Source organism: Abramis brama (genome assembly GCF_963993115.1).
Source record: "Abramis brama genome assembly, chromosome: 25".
NCBI classification, from domain to species: domain Eukaryota; kingdom Metazoa; phylum Chordata; class Actinopteri; order Cypriniformes; family Leuciscidae; genus Abramis; species Abramis brama.
The window spans coordinates 21,143,258-21,159,808 of record NC_139987.1 but is presented as its reverse complement, the minus strand read 5'-3'; the positions used below and the strand labels follow the sequence as shown (position 1 = coordinate 21,159,808).

Below are 16,551 nucleotides of genomic sequence, written 5' to 3'. Positions count from 1 at the left end.
TTTCTTGAGGGGCGATAATTGAGGCTGAATTATAAGGCGCGATTGAAGATTGTACATTTACAATTGTGTTTCTGATGCTTTCTATTTTCTCAGTGAAGAAATTCATAAAATCATTACTGCTAAACTGTAACGGAATATTTTGCTCAGGTGATGTCTGTTTATTTGTTAGTCTAGCCACGGAGTTAAATAAAAACCTTGGATTATTTTGGTTATTTTCTATTAGTTTGCGGAGGTGCTCAGCCCTGGCTGCTTTTAGGGCCTTTTTATAACGTGACATACTGTCTTTCCACGCGATTCTAAAGACCTCTAAATTAGTTTGTTTCCATTTACGCTCTAAATTACGAGTTTCTCTCTTGATAACATGCGTAGTATTGTTATACCATGGTGCTTTAGTTTTCTCTCTAACCTTTTTTAATCTAATTGGTGCAACAATGTTTAATGTACTAGAGAAAATGGTGCTCATAGTGCTAGTCATTTCCTCTAGTTCATCTGTTTGTTTGGGTTCACTAATCAGCTATTTGAGATTCTATCTATAGTGGTTAGAAGGATTGTTCTGCCTGGTCGATAACGTGGCGCAACGTGACAAATTTCATTCATATCACATCAAATGGATGAAGTATAAGACTTGAATACTTGAAGACTTGGAATGGACCAGTTATAGATATCAAAGCATTTACATGCTTTGGTATCTTATGCATTTACATTCTAACACGTATTATGTAATACATGACTTTTATATGATAAAAATAATAAAACCATCAGATGTGAGAGGTCAGAGTACAGTCAGACCCATCAAAATACAACCTGAAACGTTTTTGCAGGGAATTAGACGAGCAAATCTTCAAATAATTGTGTAGAATGATTACTCGATGTACCAAAGATACTCTTGAAAAGTCCATAAATGTGCATTACATGGATCCTAAAATAAATATTTAGTTCACACCAGTTAAACTAATACATAAATATTCATAACTATTCATAAAAAAAGTGCAAATTATGCCGCAAAAATCATATTAAACACTAACAAAAAGTTATATGGTATTAACGTGTTCTATTTTTGGACACGTATCATGGTAATACCAGTGTTATTTTAGCATCCATTGAGATTATAGTTTTTATTAATATTTTGAATGAATTTTTTGTATTTTCATTTTAATGTGAGTTTTTATTAATTCTGTTTTTCACCATTTTTATTATTAATATTTTTAAAAAGACTCAATGAAAAAATCTTTTCTTGGCAACCATATTTTTTATATTAACATTTATTTAACTTAATATTATAATAATTTAAGTAATGAAAGTGTTTTTTTTTTTTAGTTAACTATATTAACCCTGGGTACGACAATGGTATTCTTTGAAATACCACAAATACTACAGTACATGCAGAACCTGACAAACTGCAGAATTTGAATGTGCAGATATCTCATTTTAATCTATATATAATCTATCTATTTTTACTGCAAGTATAACTAACCCTACAGTAATGAATGTAACTTCAAAATCAAAGGGAGAACAGGGTATCACAACTGATTTTTATTGGCTTGTTTTATCGAACCATAACACAGAGATACATCTATAAACAATGATCAAAAGAAACTGTACATTTATACTTGATATCTAAGTCCCACAAAAATATTGCTACTGCTGGTCAGAACAGATTTTTCACGTAATGACTCATTTGTCTCGAATTTTCCATTTTAATAATGCGTTTGGATATTAAAGAATCGCTGGCTTTGCAGAGATATTCATCCCACGTCTGCCATCGGTACCATAACACAAACTGGACTTAAAGCCCCCCCAAAACATTTTCACAGCAGTTTTACACATTTATTGCGGTACTATCACAGAAGAGACAAAATCAATACACACGAAGCACAGGCCTGACATGAACTCCAGTACTAGAGAATATGTTTATTTAGCAGAAATGATTATGGAGAACTGCAGTTAACATATGGAACACAGCTTACAAATGTTCTACAAGTAATCTTTCGCCTTATAAACAATAAACAATGAGTTATTTGCCCACCCCTCCCTCCCTCCCCAAACACACATTACAGGTTACACAAACACACACACACGCACACACACACAAAAAAAAAAAATCCCTCATAAAGCCAATGGAATGTTAGTCATACGGACAAGCTCGGTAAGATGTCCAGCTGTCTGTGTAAATGACATGCCCGCAAAACCTGCCCCTCTACCTCTCACTTTGAAAGCGACTGCAGAGAGGGGGAAAAATACTCCTGTCGACATTTACGATGACGGTAGTTTTTTCTGCCCAATGTAAAAATGCTGGATATGATGAGATCACTTTCAAAATGTTTCTTTTCTTCCATAAAAAATGTGTCTCTACAATCAAACTACTAAAAAACCTGCCTTTAGAAAATAGTAGATAAAAATATTCCCCTGAATTGTACAAGAAAAGAGGTACAGGGAGTGCTGGTAAAAGATGAGACCTCAGCAAAGTTATTCCCCGTCTTCTCCCTTCTTGTCGGCGTCTTCCGTTGCCTGAAAAACATCATCATTGGAGTTAATCACATTGGCCGTTTTTTTCACATAAGATCCTCTTTTTATTTTCATTATAATTTAATTTAATTTAACTTAACAATTTAATAATTTTCACAATATTACCTCTTCGTCATCTTTTGTTTCTCCGTTTTCTGCGGGAACCTCCTCTTTCTTCTCCTCCTCCTTGGGCTCCTTGGGTTCCTTTGTTTTCTTAGGTTTGGCAGCCGCCTTCTACATTGTTAAATTAAAGTTAATTTTATTGCTAAGTTATAGTCTGTAAAAGTCTATAGTCATTTAGGTTTTTACCATAACTTTTAATTAAGCATTTTCCTTACCTTTGGCTTAGGCTCTGCCTTTTGGGGTGTAGGTTTCTAAAAATGAAAAGAGGTATAATACATAAATAAACAAACAAACAAACAATAATTGTCATATCGGTTGAATGAATGTAAAGTGTATATAAAAAAAATACCAACGCACACTCACGTTCACCAACCTCTCCGACCTTCTTTTAGGCTGCAAAGCAGTAACAGGGTTAAACCATATAACTGTACTTTGATGCAATAATATATATATATATATATATATATATATATATATATATATAATTAAAACTTTATTTCCATGCACAAAAGTAGGATCTGCTTACCTCAGTGACTTCAGCATCATTGTTCGCCTACAGGTAAAAAAAAGAACAGAAAAGTGTGTTATTCTCAGAAGTCCAAGTCAATCAATGTAATTTGACATAGATGCATCTTTAGATTTTTACCCCCCAATTTGTTTGTTTTTCAGGTAGGGATGGGAATATAAGTAATTTTATTTATTTGGGTTCTGATTCCTCTCAACAATTCTTTTAGTACTTTTATGAAGATATATTTGGAGGGAAATGTATACGTCTTGAAACGAGAAATAAATGTAATACAAATATTAAAAACAGCATAATTAAGATCAAACAAACAAAACGTGGTATCAAATCTTATTCAGTCATTCATTTTAATAAATAAAACATAACTAATTAAAACAGAATTCAATGTAAATTACTCATTTTGACATGAACAACTAGTCAGTAACTACAATGATTTAAGCCTCGTTAGCCTTAATACAACATAACAGAAACAGTTGATTCAAATCCAGTCGGACATGACGAAAGTAATAATAAGTGAATGAGGAAAGGTTTAAAACCGTGAATTCGTAAGTCAATTTAGTAACAGCTCTGACTGATTCATAAAAAAGAAAAGGCTTATTAAAGTCACTCTTTCACGAAGCGGAATACGCGGTAAATGTATGATTCACAAAAAAAAAAAAAAAGAATCGGCTCATCAGAGTCATTCGTTCGGGAACCGGACATTGGTCGCTATCATAGGTCGCGATGTTTGGGTTTGATTCTTTACAAAGAATCGGTTCAAATGATTCATTCGTTCGAAAATAGAACTGGCCAGGCCACGCTGTACGCTTTAATACACTAAAAAGAATCGGATCATAAGAGTCATTCACTCGGGGATCAGACTAAATGGCTGCTGTATGTTTAATGCTATGGATTGGGTATTTTTCTTGAAGTAACGACGCCCAAACATGGCAGCAATTCATCAATGTTTATGTCCTGCCTCCGTTTGCCGATAGTGTGCTGTCCCGTCTTTTTTTATTGCAGTCTTGTGTGCACCGCCCCCTTCATTCAACGCTGATTAATGGAGATTTGCGCTCGCCCCACCGCACCGACCCCGCTCCATGACATTCCCGCCATTCACTTTCAAACACAACATCCCGAGGTGCACAGCCGCGAGGAAAAAAAACACTACAGAATATACCAGAATAATAGGAAACACCAAACAGTGGCGCTATGATGTGCAAGAATACCGCCATTGCATAATCTACCACTTGCACGATCAAATATTTCGAGACGCGATCGTACACTAAAGCCCTAATGCACGAATTAAATCCCTAAAGCACGACTATGAGCTGCAGGATAAAATATTGCACCGTCTGTCACTGTGTTTTCAGACCAGTTTTAAATCATCGGGGTTGCGCGAAAGGGCAGCCATGACACTAAAAACACCGAGCCTTTACAAAGACATGAATTTGGAATTTCAACCGACCCTGCTAAAAATAAAAACGGCTTTTAATAAATAATTAAATAAACATTCAATGCAACAATTTGATTTGATGTCCCGCGCGCGACGTCTTTAGGTCGCGAATCTGTAAACTGCACATTAACGAAAACTAAGATCGTTACACCCCCTTTGTCTGATGCATGTCGACAGAGACTTCATCTATTTGTAAACAAAAACACGACAAACATAATATATATGCGCCGATCATATCCCGTATCCGCGTATGCATGAACATTAAGCTGGCTTTAATTAACTCAGACAGAGAAAAATCTCAGCCGCGCGCTATCAAATCAAAACACGCGTTTAATAAACAGAAGTATGCAAACACAAAACTGCACGCATACCGTAGCACTGTAAGAAAAATAAGTACATTTGCACGCAACATGTATGCACTGTTATTTTCATTCGTTTTTTTTTATACTGCATATTCTATTAAAGATGGTGCCTCGATATATTAAGAAACCAATGCGCTACTTACTTTGCTCCTTTTAGGCATGGCTGCAGGTTTTTACGACTAGCAAAAAAATCACGGCGTTTAAAAATGCAAGATGCACGGATTTAACGCTGAAAAACAGGCGACACTGTGACTTGAGCTCGGGTAAAGATTCACACAGTAGGGTTGATCACAGTATAGGAAGACGTTAACGCTCGTCCGAAACAAAAACCTGCTCAAACCGGATTGGATTCTCCTCCTCCTCCTTCTTCTTCCCTATTCAATTCATCACAGGCCGACCTGACAGCGAATTTACGATTCCCACTATGGTGAAGCCTCGTCTCATGAATATTAATTAGACCTTGGTGACGTTACTTGATAACCTTCCAGTCACATCCTTTGATTACTATTCATGAGCCATGCCATTCTGATAGTAGGTTGCGATCATTGGCCAGCAGAATAGCGTCCCCTTGCCAACGACAGCTTTTAAGCCAATCAGAGTGAACGTTATTTTTTTAATTTATTATTCATAAGGTGAGTCTTCGCCATAGTAGGATTATCAAATCGTCTCTCCGCCTCCTGCTCCCGGTGATTGGCCTGCGGAGAGCCACTGCACATTTTCAAATCATAGCAAGATACCCGTGTGGACACTTTTGCATGTCAATCAGTTGCAATAATATTTGTTTTTGCAATGACTTAGAGCTGGTGAAGGGAGATTATCTCAACTCTGTTGTTGATTTGAAAATGTTTGGGAATTCAACGCATTTTCCATGCGATTAGATCATAATTGTTGCGCAATCAATGGCTTCTTTTTTTTTTTTTTTTTTTTTTTTTTTACATGGTTTCCAGATGTGAGGGAGTTATTTTAGGAGCTGGATTTAAAATGGACCTCGGATATGTTGTGTTTTAAAGCCCCCGCGTGCATGCAGAGGTTTTAAAAAGGCAGAAAATGGCGACTGTGCAGAGAAACATTTCACTTCTGTCACCAACCAAATGTTCCCGTTGAATGGTGCAAAATAAATCTATTGCCAGTTCCAGTGGCATTGTTTCTTTTGTTGAGGTATTTTGTCTTCGGCGTGAAAATGAATGTAATTATAAAATATTTCAAGTTATATAAAAAGGGATTATCTCCACTAAGATTTATAAAAATAGAACTACCCCCCCCCCCCCCCCCCCCCCCCCCCAAATAGGGGAAGAAAGGAAATAATTGTAATAATAATCATATTCACGAGGAAAACCTGAAAATGCAATGGAAATAAAAAGGAATTTTAAAATTGTGATTTCCAGATCTGGAAAGTAATGGAAACGTAATAAAATGGCGAAATCCATGATAATGTCTATAGTGCATGTATAAATGGTGGATCAAAATTAATCCTCCATTGGGCCACATTCAAGTCTTTCAAGAGACTTTCGTACACAAATAATTTTTAAATCTCCCTATTTCAAGGATTGAAACTTGGAAATGAATCCCATTATTATGCATGTGTGACTGTTGCCAGATGTTATTTTGCTGAAACTAGTGCATAGCTGCACAGGACATGTTTACCAATACATGCACACAAATGCACTGTAGTTTAAAACACCTCAGTGCATATATGATGATATTCCTCTGGGACTCGGAGAGATGTGTATTTGCTTATAAAATTATTTAGAGATTTAAAAAAAAACAATGTTACAGGTTCTTCAGATTAGTGTTATCTGAGTTTTTAGTGTGTTTCTATGTGATTGCTAGGCTTGTCTGAGTGGTTTTTAGGGTGTTGCTATGCATTTGCTTGGGTGTTCTGAGTGGTGTTTAGTGTGTTACTGTGTGGTTGTTAGTGTAGCGGAGGGTAAACCTCACTCCTCTGGCCCAAGAGTTGTGCTAGCAACTGACGCTAGAGACTGCGGTCTGCGCACCCACCTCCTCCTATGCTGGAGACGGCGATTCAAATCCCGCACGGAGCGGGTCGAGTAGGACCAGTAACATTTGGTGCCGTGTCCCAGATGTGATTGAGGTTTAGGGAGGTGAGTGTAATGGAGGCAAGCTAGTAAGAGCTGTGCGTGAAAACCTCACTCCCCTGGCCTCAAGAGGCGTGCTAGCGGGTTATGCTAGAGAGTGCGGCCTTTAGCGTCCTTCTTAGCGTACCCACCTCCCAAGCCGGACACACCCGTTCAAATCCCGCTCGGAGCGGGTTGAGTAGGTCCGGTTACACTATGGTGTTCTTTGTGGTTTCTAGGCAGGCACGGATTATGATGCGATCGTACCCTGGGCAAGGACCTGTCTAAATGGCCCCCTGGGGAGGTGATAGACCATGTGAGCGAAGCAGAGCGGTGTGACGTTCCGCTTAATATTCCGCTCAATGCCAGTGCGCTCCACTCAATCGTTCACGGCCCGCTCAAATCCCACTTCGACATTAAATTTCTCTGTACTATACTTTCTGTTTGTAATGAATTTCTTGAATAAATGTCTCAATTACAGTAGGCCTATAGATAACAGTTATGATATTTCGGTCTTTAAAGCAATATTTTATAAAGTAATTCTGAAAGTGCACGGTATGCCCATACATTAATCCGTCCCTGTTTCTAGAGCGTTGCTATTCATGTGCTAGGGTGTTCAGAGTGGTTTTAGAGTGTTGCTATGCATTTACTTTTGGTGTCCCGAGTGGTTTTTAGTGTGTTGCTATGTGGTTGCTGGGGTGTTTTGGGTGGTGCATAAATGGTTATTATAGTATAAAATGTGATTTCTGGACCTTTAAAAGATTCTCCTATGGCATCAGCCTATAAAACCCTTTTCAGTTATAAGTGGAACGTTTATTTTTAAGGTCCTTTTTTGAGGGCTCCTACTGGTTCATGGTCCACGACATCATGAAAATCTGTCACGTCCTCAACCACAGTGCTATCTCCTTGTTCAGACCCTTCCGATTTCATGGCCAGATCACAGCAACTCCCTCATTGCCGGTCCCCTCCCCCATGAAAACATTACACCCCTTTCTATAGGCAGCTCTTTCAGGCGGGAAAGTCTCAGTGTCCTGCTCATGAAGTTCTCTCATGCTCCTGTAGGACTGGAATGGGGGAGGGGTGTAGTGGGTGTGACCGCTGAGTTTCAGATAACAGGTCTCATTTGAGAAGCCTTTGACTGTTGCCATCTTCAGTTGAGACAGGAAGGAAAGGGGCACTAAAGTGATCTGAGAAGAAAATACACAACAAAATGTTCAATGAGGTCCTTACAAGTCATAACCACCATCTGAATGTCCTCAGTGTTTGGTTTATCTCAATGGTTCACATGCTAAACACCTACAGTACATACTGCAAATGTGTTTACTTACAAAAAAAAAAAATCCTAAAGAATTCCAGTGTTTCTATAAAATTTCAGTAACTTATTAATATAAAAAGTGAACAAAACTGAAAATGATAGTTCTAGTGCTTTTTTAAGCGGTTGGGTGTTCTGGGTGGTTTCTAGGGCGTTGTTATACATTTGCTTGGGTTTTTTGAGTGGGTTTAACGTGTTGCTATGCATTTACTTGGGTGTTTTGAGTGAATTGCTTTGTAGTTGCCAGTGTTCTGAGTGGTTTCTTGGGTATTTTTGCGAGAGTTTAGTGTATTGCTATGTGGTTGCTAGGGTGTTCTGTGTGGTCTGTTGATTGTTGCTATGCATTTGCTGGAGTGTTCTGATTGGCTTTTTTAGTGCATTTCTTGCTGTGGGGTTGCTCGGTTATTCTGAGTGGGTTTTGTGTGTCGCAATGCGGTTTCTAGGGTGTGTGTCTACATTTGCTAAGGCGTTTGTACATTGCTATGTGGTTGCTGGATGTTTTGGGTGGTTACTAGGACGTTGCTAAGTGGTTGCATATTGACCCAAGTCAAAAGAGCTGACTGTCCTCTCCTCTCTTTTTTTATTTCTCATTCTTATTGATAATGTGGTGGCTAATGCTGTTACCACATAACTGTTTTTTTTTTTTTTTTGGCAGAGACAAATTTTTGGCAGAATTTTTTGCAAGGAAAACTTTTGCTTTGCCTTAAAGTTGAAAGATGCATTGTTAGGATCAGTATGAATAGATTTACAGTGGGATGCGTTTGATGAGTAAGATTAAGATACCCAGGTCACCTTGAGGTATTTCCAGTAGCTTGAACAAAAGCCTCTTTGAGGGGCAGCACTTCCTGTGGTTCTATCCAACCATCTGCCACAACATCTTACTCACTCGACCGCCCTTATTTTACCCTCTCGGTCATTATATAATTTGAACACTGACATTTAATTAGGACTTCGTAGTAAAATCTTACAGGCTTCAGCTTTGATTTGGTTTGAATGTCTGTTTGGCTCCACCCAGACCTGTACAGGCATGCAGAAGATGATGAATGATAGAAATGTAAAACATAATATTTGTGGTGCGGTCTAAAAGCCTACCAGTAGTTGACTAAGAAAGGTTAGCAATGTGATCAGGCTAGAAAAAAACATACAGAATTATTATCAGGCACACATAGAGATTAAACTATCTCAGTAAAGCTTCACTGATGAGGTCTTGCAGAAGTGACTATACGAGCACAGACGGCTCTAGTGAACTCACTTATTTTGGAAGTGCAAGTGCAACCCAGTGACTATATGGATCAGTAAGTGGATTTCTCCTCGAGCGAATGGCTGCCTGCCCATCTGGACATGCACGTAAAGCCCAGATTACACAGAGTAATGGTTATGCAGCAGGGGTCAGTGGGAGGGGAGCAGACAGAGCTCATTGCCAGTCTGGTACGGACTTATTATCTGCAAATACACAATGTGTTTTCATTGATATTTGGGGTGAAAGTTTTTTTTTTTTGTTTTTTTTTAATAATTTGTTATTGATTACATTCGTACAACCACAGTTTTACTACAAATACCATTGTTAAACTATGGTTAGTGTAACAAAACCATGGTTAATTTTTGGATACCATGGGTTTAACCAAGGGTGCATTTGTCACACTGCATTTTTTTTTTTTTTTTTTTACATCTTATAGTGGAACTGTCACTTTTTTTTACACATTTTTGCTCACTTGACATTTATTGCCACAAGGTTTGATGTAAAATACATGAAAACTAAAATATGACTGGAGTAATTTTGAAGATAAAAATACATTTTTATGGTACAGACAGAAAGTCATACATGCACACAATACATGGCACTACTATTGTCAACAGAGGCCACGTGTCAAAGATTGATGTACAGCAGAGCTCAAGAAACAGCTGTGACCAAGTATCGCTTTAACTGACGGACTGACTCTCTTAACAGCTTTAGAGATTTCTTAGAGTTACGCCTTAGACAAAGACAGTTGACATCATGGCTGACCAACTTTTCTTTTGTGATTAAGCTTATTGTCTCAAACTGCAGTGAAAGCACACAATTGGTTTAATCATGGGTGAACTAAAGAGATTAACAAGGGACTTTTGTAACTTCAGTAACTCTGATTTTAAGATGATAATGAGGGACACAGCAATGGATTTAAAAACCCTGCAGTGGTATTAGCACCTTCAAAACATGGCCAGGGCCAGAGAGTGTCTCTTGTGCTCCCCTCCCCCACCTTTACAATATATTTCCTGTTTGTAGCACAGGGGTCTTTATTGCTTACAATTCTGCTGTTTCTGTATAAAATCCACAGCATCCCCCAGGCAACCTAATTTTAAATCCCAATAAATATAAGGGCAATTTCGCAAAAAATCTTCAAATAGACAGATTTTACAATCATGGAGGGTAAATCGTATGAAGCCCCCTAAAACTGGGTTCAGTTTATTTCTCCTTGCTTCTTTTTCATAATGTTATTGCCCTAATGCTTAATGGCAACACAGCACTATGCCGTTCACAATTTAAAAGGCTTTATGTCCAACAGACACCGGAAAAGGCGCCATTTTCTAATGTTTTATTTTCTGTTTTTCCATGCAGGAGCGCATTACACAACTAGAGGGCGACAAAAGCAAATATATCGCAAGGAACGCTAGGATTTGCATTTGAGTTTTGTACTCTGAGATTGATGTAATTCTCACCCACAATACAGGACTGCACTGCAGACAGATTTTTTTTTTTAAAAGAAAAAAGAAAACTTTTACATGAAAAGTAAATTAAAAAGTAAAGACTGTAGGTTGGTGGATCTAAATATATGGTGATACACATAATACTTGATTTTTCAGTAATGAAAATATAGGTATCATTTTACAACCTAATATTCTAGTATTATAATATGAAGCTGTTTGACCCAAATATTGTTTTGCTACAACTATTAGAATTTACCATGTGTCTGAAAAATCTTAAAATTTTTAATTATTTAGTTTTATTTTGTATCTCCAGCATGAGCATTAATTATTAATGCAAGGACTAAAAATAAGTCAAGCAAAATATGCAATTAATAAAAAAGGTGTATTTTGTGAATAAAAAAATAAATAAAAAAATAATATTTTGAAAATTAAAAAGTTGTGGGAAAGTACTTCCAAGGTCAAAGATCATAGGGAGCTGATCAAAGTTCTCTCTTTTCAATTTTCTTTCTTTTCAATGCTTTTTTTAATGCCATGAACATCCTACACAATGTAAAGGGAGAGAAAAAGGAAAACTGAACAGTGAAAAGGTAAAAGCCAGAGAGAAACAAACAATTATATGAGATGAAATGTGTATAGCCTAGTGATTTCCATTAATTTTTTTTTTTTTTTTACTCTGTTAATTAGTTAAGTGCATCGGTGTTGCATTGTTTAATGTTCATGTGGCAGATGAAAAGTGGCCTAATATTAAAATATTAATTAATACTCACCATCCGCTTTTATGGGAAACAACGTCGGCATTTTGTAAGCCAGAAAATCTTTTTTTTTTTTTAAGAAGGACCCTGTAAGGTCACACTTTCCCAAACCTCAAAGCCTGTGACACCTCCATCTGGGTCCCTGTGCCAATTCTGCTTTGCTGAATGAAGCCAAGTTCACCGGTGCAGGAAACCCGAAGAGCTCAAGAGGAAAATCTGCAGTGCAACAGCAAGATTTCAGTGATCACATTTTCACAATTCACTATTAAGTTTTCTCGCAGCTCTCTGAAGTCATTCATTCTGATGGGGCAGTTGCGGCATTCTGTGGTCAAATATATTTTATGTAGCATGTGATGTGATGGTATTGAAAGTTTTTTACCATGGTACTTTCAGTTACACAATGGTACTAAAATATTACCATATTTATATAGCATGATATTTGCATGCTGCTTCAGTGTAGTTCAAAGCATAGCATGGAATTACAGCAACAACAAAAAAGGTACAATGGAGAAAAATCTAATCAAAACCTGATGGTGTAAGTGATACCATGAAATATGTGAAAAAAACAATGGTATTGCATGGTAACCCTTGTGAAAAAAAGAAGTGCGCGTACCTGTATTGAATGTGCACTTGTTGTCTGCTTCAGATCTTAAAAGTGTAATTTAAAAAAAATTGTAGATAGATGATATTATTAGATAATACAAAATTAATGAAATAAAGGGCCACTTAACGTTAAAGAGAGAGTATACTTTCATAACGGTGTTTAACACACTTAAGTACACTTTCAAAAAGTAATAATGTTAACATAAAAGTTTTACTTTAAAGCACATTTTAAATCGTTGTGTTTAAATAATCTTTTGTCATTTTTTAAAGAAGTAGCCTACACTTATTTTGATATGTTGGCCAACTAAAGCTCAAGTATTGATTATTTTTTAACTTTAATTTAAACTTAAATTGAAATTATATTATAATTTTAACTGAAGTGCATTATTTGCTACCGCATTCAAAGTTAATTATTTTAAAATAACTGCTCAAAACATTTGTCTCTGACCTTGTGCTGTTTGTCTCTGACCTTGTGCTGTTTCTCTCCCTCCTATTGACTCTAATCAAATGTGTGACCTGCCATCTCATGGCTCTCCATAGGTGCAGTTCACACTCAATGCTAATAAAGAGCCTCACTGCCGCCTCCTGCAGGCTGACTCGCACCTGCCCCCTCTGCATTAACTCACTGCCGCCCCCTGCAGGCTGACTTGCACCTGCCCCCTCTGCATTAACTCACTGCCGCCCTCTTCAGGCTGACTCGCACCTGCCCCCTCTGCATTAACTCACTGCCGCCCCCTGCAGGCTGACTTGCACCTGCCCCCTCTGCATTAACTCACTGCCGCCCCCTGCAGGCTGACTTGCACCTGCCCCCTCTGCATTAACTCACTGCCGCCTCCTGCAGGCTGACTCGCACCTGCCCTCTCTGCATTAACTCACTGCCGCCCCCTGCAGGCTGACTTGCACCTGCCCCCTCTGCATTAAATCACTGCTGCCTCCTGCAGGCTGACTCGCACCTGCCCCCTCTGCATTAACTCACTGCTGCCTCCTGCAGGCTGACTCCCACCTGCCCCCTCTACATTAACTCACTGCTGCCTCCTGCAGGCTGCCTCGCACCTGCCCCCTCTGCATTAACTCACTGCCGCCCCCTGCAGGCTGACTTGCACCTGCCCCCTCTGCATTAGCTCACTGCCGCCCCCTGCAGGGTGACTTGCAACTGCCCCCTCTGCATTAACTCACTGCTGCCTCCTGCAGGCTGACTCGCACCTGCCCCCTCTACATTAACTCACTGCTGCCTCCTGCAGGCTGCCTCACACCTGCCCCCTCTGCATTAACTCACTGCAGCCCCCTACAGGCTGACTCCCACCTGCCCCCTCTACATTAACTCACTGCAGCCCCCTGCAGGCTGACTCCCACCTGCCCCCTCTACATTAACTCACTGCTGCCTCCTGCAGGCTGACTCGCACCTGCCCCCTCTACATTAACTCACTGCTGCCTCCTGCAGGCTGCCTCGCACCTGCCCCCTCTGCATTAACTCACTGCAGCCCCCTGCAGGCTAACTCGCACCTGCCCCCTCTGCATTAACTCACTGCTGCCCCCTGAAGGCTGACTCGCACCTGCCCCCTCTACATTAACTCACTGCTGCCTCCTGCAGGCTGCCTCGCACCTGCCCCCTCTGCATTAACTCACTGCAGCCCCCTACAGGCTGACTCCCACCTGCCCCCTCTACATTAACTCACTGCAGCCCCCTGCAGGATGACTCCCACCTGCCCCCTCTACATTAACTCACTGCTGCCTCCTGCAGGCTGCCTCACACCTGCACCCTCTACATTAACTCACTCCCGCCCTCTGCAGGCTGACTCGGACACGGCAAAGCAAAGGGAGATATTTTCTTTTGAAGAAATTGCTTTTTAAGGACTACAACAAACGGCTGGTTGGGACTACATGACATTCCTCCCGGGTTAGTGACATCACTAACCCTAACATTTACATAAACCCCACCCCCAGGAACATGATTTATAGATTATCAAGACAGAATATGCTAATCAATGACTAGAAGATAACTACACATAAGCTACATAAATTCATCAACTAACCATTCAGAAATGTTGTCTACATGCTGTCACTTCTTCTTGAGTCTCTCCATCTTTCTGACTCCGGTTTGAACATAAAAGGCTAAACGTTTTTTGAAATTTGCAGTGCATGTCTGTGTGAGGTAATCAAGCAAGCTGCTAAGGAAAGACACAAGTTGTTGTAGCTCCGCCCTCTGTGCTGGGAGCAGCAGCTCATTTGCATTTAAAGGGACAGACACAAAAACGGTGCGTTTTTGCTCACCCTCAAAAAGTGACAACTTTAACATGCTATATAAAAATATCTGTGGGGTATTTTGAGCTAAAACTTCAAATACACACTCTGGGGACATCAGAAATTTATTTTACATCTTGTGAAAAGCCAGGGCATTATACCACCCCTTTAAATGTTATCCCACCTCCCTTCAGAGTGTCTACAAAGACACGCCTCCTCCAAAGCACAGCAGATTCAGCAAAGTGTCAGATCACGAGAGATGGCATTAAATTACCTCATGGCTTAAACCACATAACATTACAATAATAATCAATGTAAACAACTTACAGAGCTCTTACTTGTACTACCAGACTGCTGCAGATTACTTTCAGCATTGATACTGTCGACATAGAAAGGCATAAATCCGAGTCTGATGACGTGAACAGCTCTGGGTAGAACGTCACGGGCTGCCTTCTTGTAATTACAGTTACGACATGGTGTGAACGCAGTATAAGCTTGTTGGTTTGGTTAATGAGGAACTGTGAAAGGTTGCTGCTTTTGTTTTTGGCGCTTGGTGGCTATCTGTCTGTCTACAGATATGCAGCCTTACGGAATGCGCCGATGACGTGTGATGACTGTGCGAGCAGGGTGCGTGGAGGTATGGAAATACATTGCCAGTAAGGTAGGACTTTATATCATTGCTTTCGGTCCAAATGCAATGATTGGACGAACATTTTTTGGTCCTACGACTTCCACAGAAGATGTTTATTTATTTATATTTATACATGTTTTGATATTTAGACGACTTCTAGTATTGATTGCAATCAGGATGTGAAGAAAGTTTCAACCAGTATAACAAAAAGTGTTATGCCTGTATAAAGGCCCTTTATACAAAAAGATTGAAGAATAATTGCTCAACCACCAAGTAGGTGGCATTATGTACTAAGTGAGTAAATAGCCTTAAACAAAAGAAGTAGAATGGGATGCTTTTACTTAGTGCACATTTCCATGGTGACTCGTCGATTTGTCACTTTGTTGAGAATATCTTGTGTGTCAACCGTGAACATACTCTGGGTTGGCTGACCTTACTCCCGGACGCATTTTTGGAACCAGAATAGCTCGAGTAAGCAAGGTTTGGGTTAATCAACCGAGAGTGTAGGGTGTGTTTGACGGTAAGATAACCTTGCTTTCTGGATTCAGTTTGATTCTCAGGAAAACACCAAACCAGTACAAATGTCTAACTTGAATGCACAAAAGTCACTTTGGATAAAGGATCTGTCAAATATATAAATCATAATAAATGTATGTTTCTCACCTTTGTACATTCTTCTATAGGGTTTGGTTTGTTTTCCCTGTGATGGAGTAGCTGGTTGGACAACAGAGTCTAAGTTAGTTGATTTATTGTCATTAGCAGGTGTTTGTCTGTAGCAGGTCAAGAAACCAAATACAGCATTCCCTGGAGCCAAAGGGCATATAGTTTGATTGATAAGCATAATATGTGTGTCATGCCTGACTACGTCATTGCTACCTGTTTGCATATGTTCTTCTCTGTACACTAAACAAGCAGCTGATGCCCAGGTAACTAAACAAACATAATTGCTCAATACCCTGAGACTTCCTGGTTTCCTCAATGTCTTTTTTGTCTTTAGGTATGTGAACATCACCTGTAGGGGCTTTGCACAGACAGTGATGGAGATACAATATATAAATCTGCTGAGCGGCAGGAATGACTGCTGTTGTTGACACTGTAAACTCTTTTTTTCTTCAGTGAAACTGGGTGTGTCTGTTTCAGAGGATTTAAATCAACTGCATTCAAACACAGCCTTGCATGAACCCAAACAGATGGGTCATGGGCTCATGCACCCCAAAGGTAATCTTTCTGGTAGACAGACCACCTTCTTTGACATGTCAACGTGACTTCAAATCCTCACGTGATCTGCAGACAAAGCAGGCTTG

At 39.4% G+C, this 16,551-nt stretch overlaps 2 protein-coding genes across 3 annotated transcripts in view; one reads left to right on the top strand and one right to left on the bottom strand.

Annotated features, from left to right (window-relative positions):
- Positions 1-16,551, top strand: part of rps25 (ribosomal protein S25) — a 160,749-nt gene that overhangs the window by 15,058 nt on the left and 129,140 nt on the right. The gene's annotated exons all lie outside the window — the stretch shown is intronic.
- Positions 1,519-5,336, bottom strand: hmgn1b (high mobility group nucleosome binding domain 1b). 2 transcript variants are annotated; one of them, XM_084105044.1, is made up of 6 exons: positions 5,092-5,336; positions 3,155-3,181; positions 2,992-3,021; positions 2,844-2,879; positions 2,632-2,739; positions 1,519-2,508 (listed from the first exon to the last, which is right to left on the bottom strand). In XM_084105044.1, the coding sequence occupies exons 1-6, from the start codon at positions 5,107-5,109 to the stop codon at positions 2,467-2,469; spliced, it is 261 nt and encodes an 86-aa protein (XP_083961170.1). In that variant the 5' UTR covers positions 5,110-5,336; the 3' UTR covers positions 1,519-2,466. The 2 variants fall into 2 exon arrangements, with proteins under 2 accessions (XP_083961170.1, XP_083961169.1); XM_084105043.1 differs by having other exon boundaries at positions 2,986-3,021; positions 5,092-5,300.

Excerpts from the sequence above, each read along its gene's own strand:
- hmgn1b (XM_084105043.1), bottom strand. Across the intron at positions 2,740-2,843 it reads AGGCAGAGCCTAAGCCAAAG|AAGGCGGCTGCCAAACCTAA; the intron begins GTAAGGAAAATG and ends TTAACAATGTAG. Across the intron at positions 2,509-2,631 it reads AAACAAAAGATGACGAAGAG|GCAACGGAAGACGCCGACAA; the intron begins GTAATATTGTGA and ends GATGTTTTTCAG.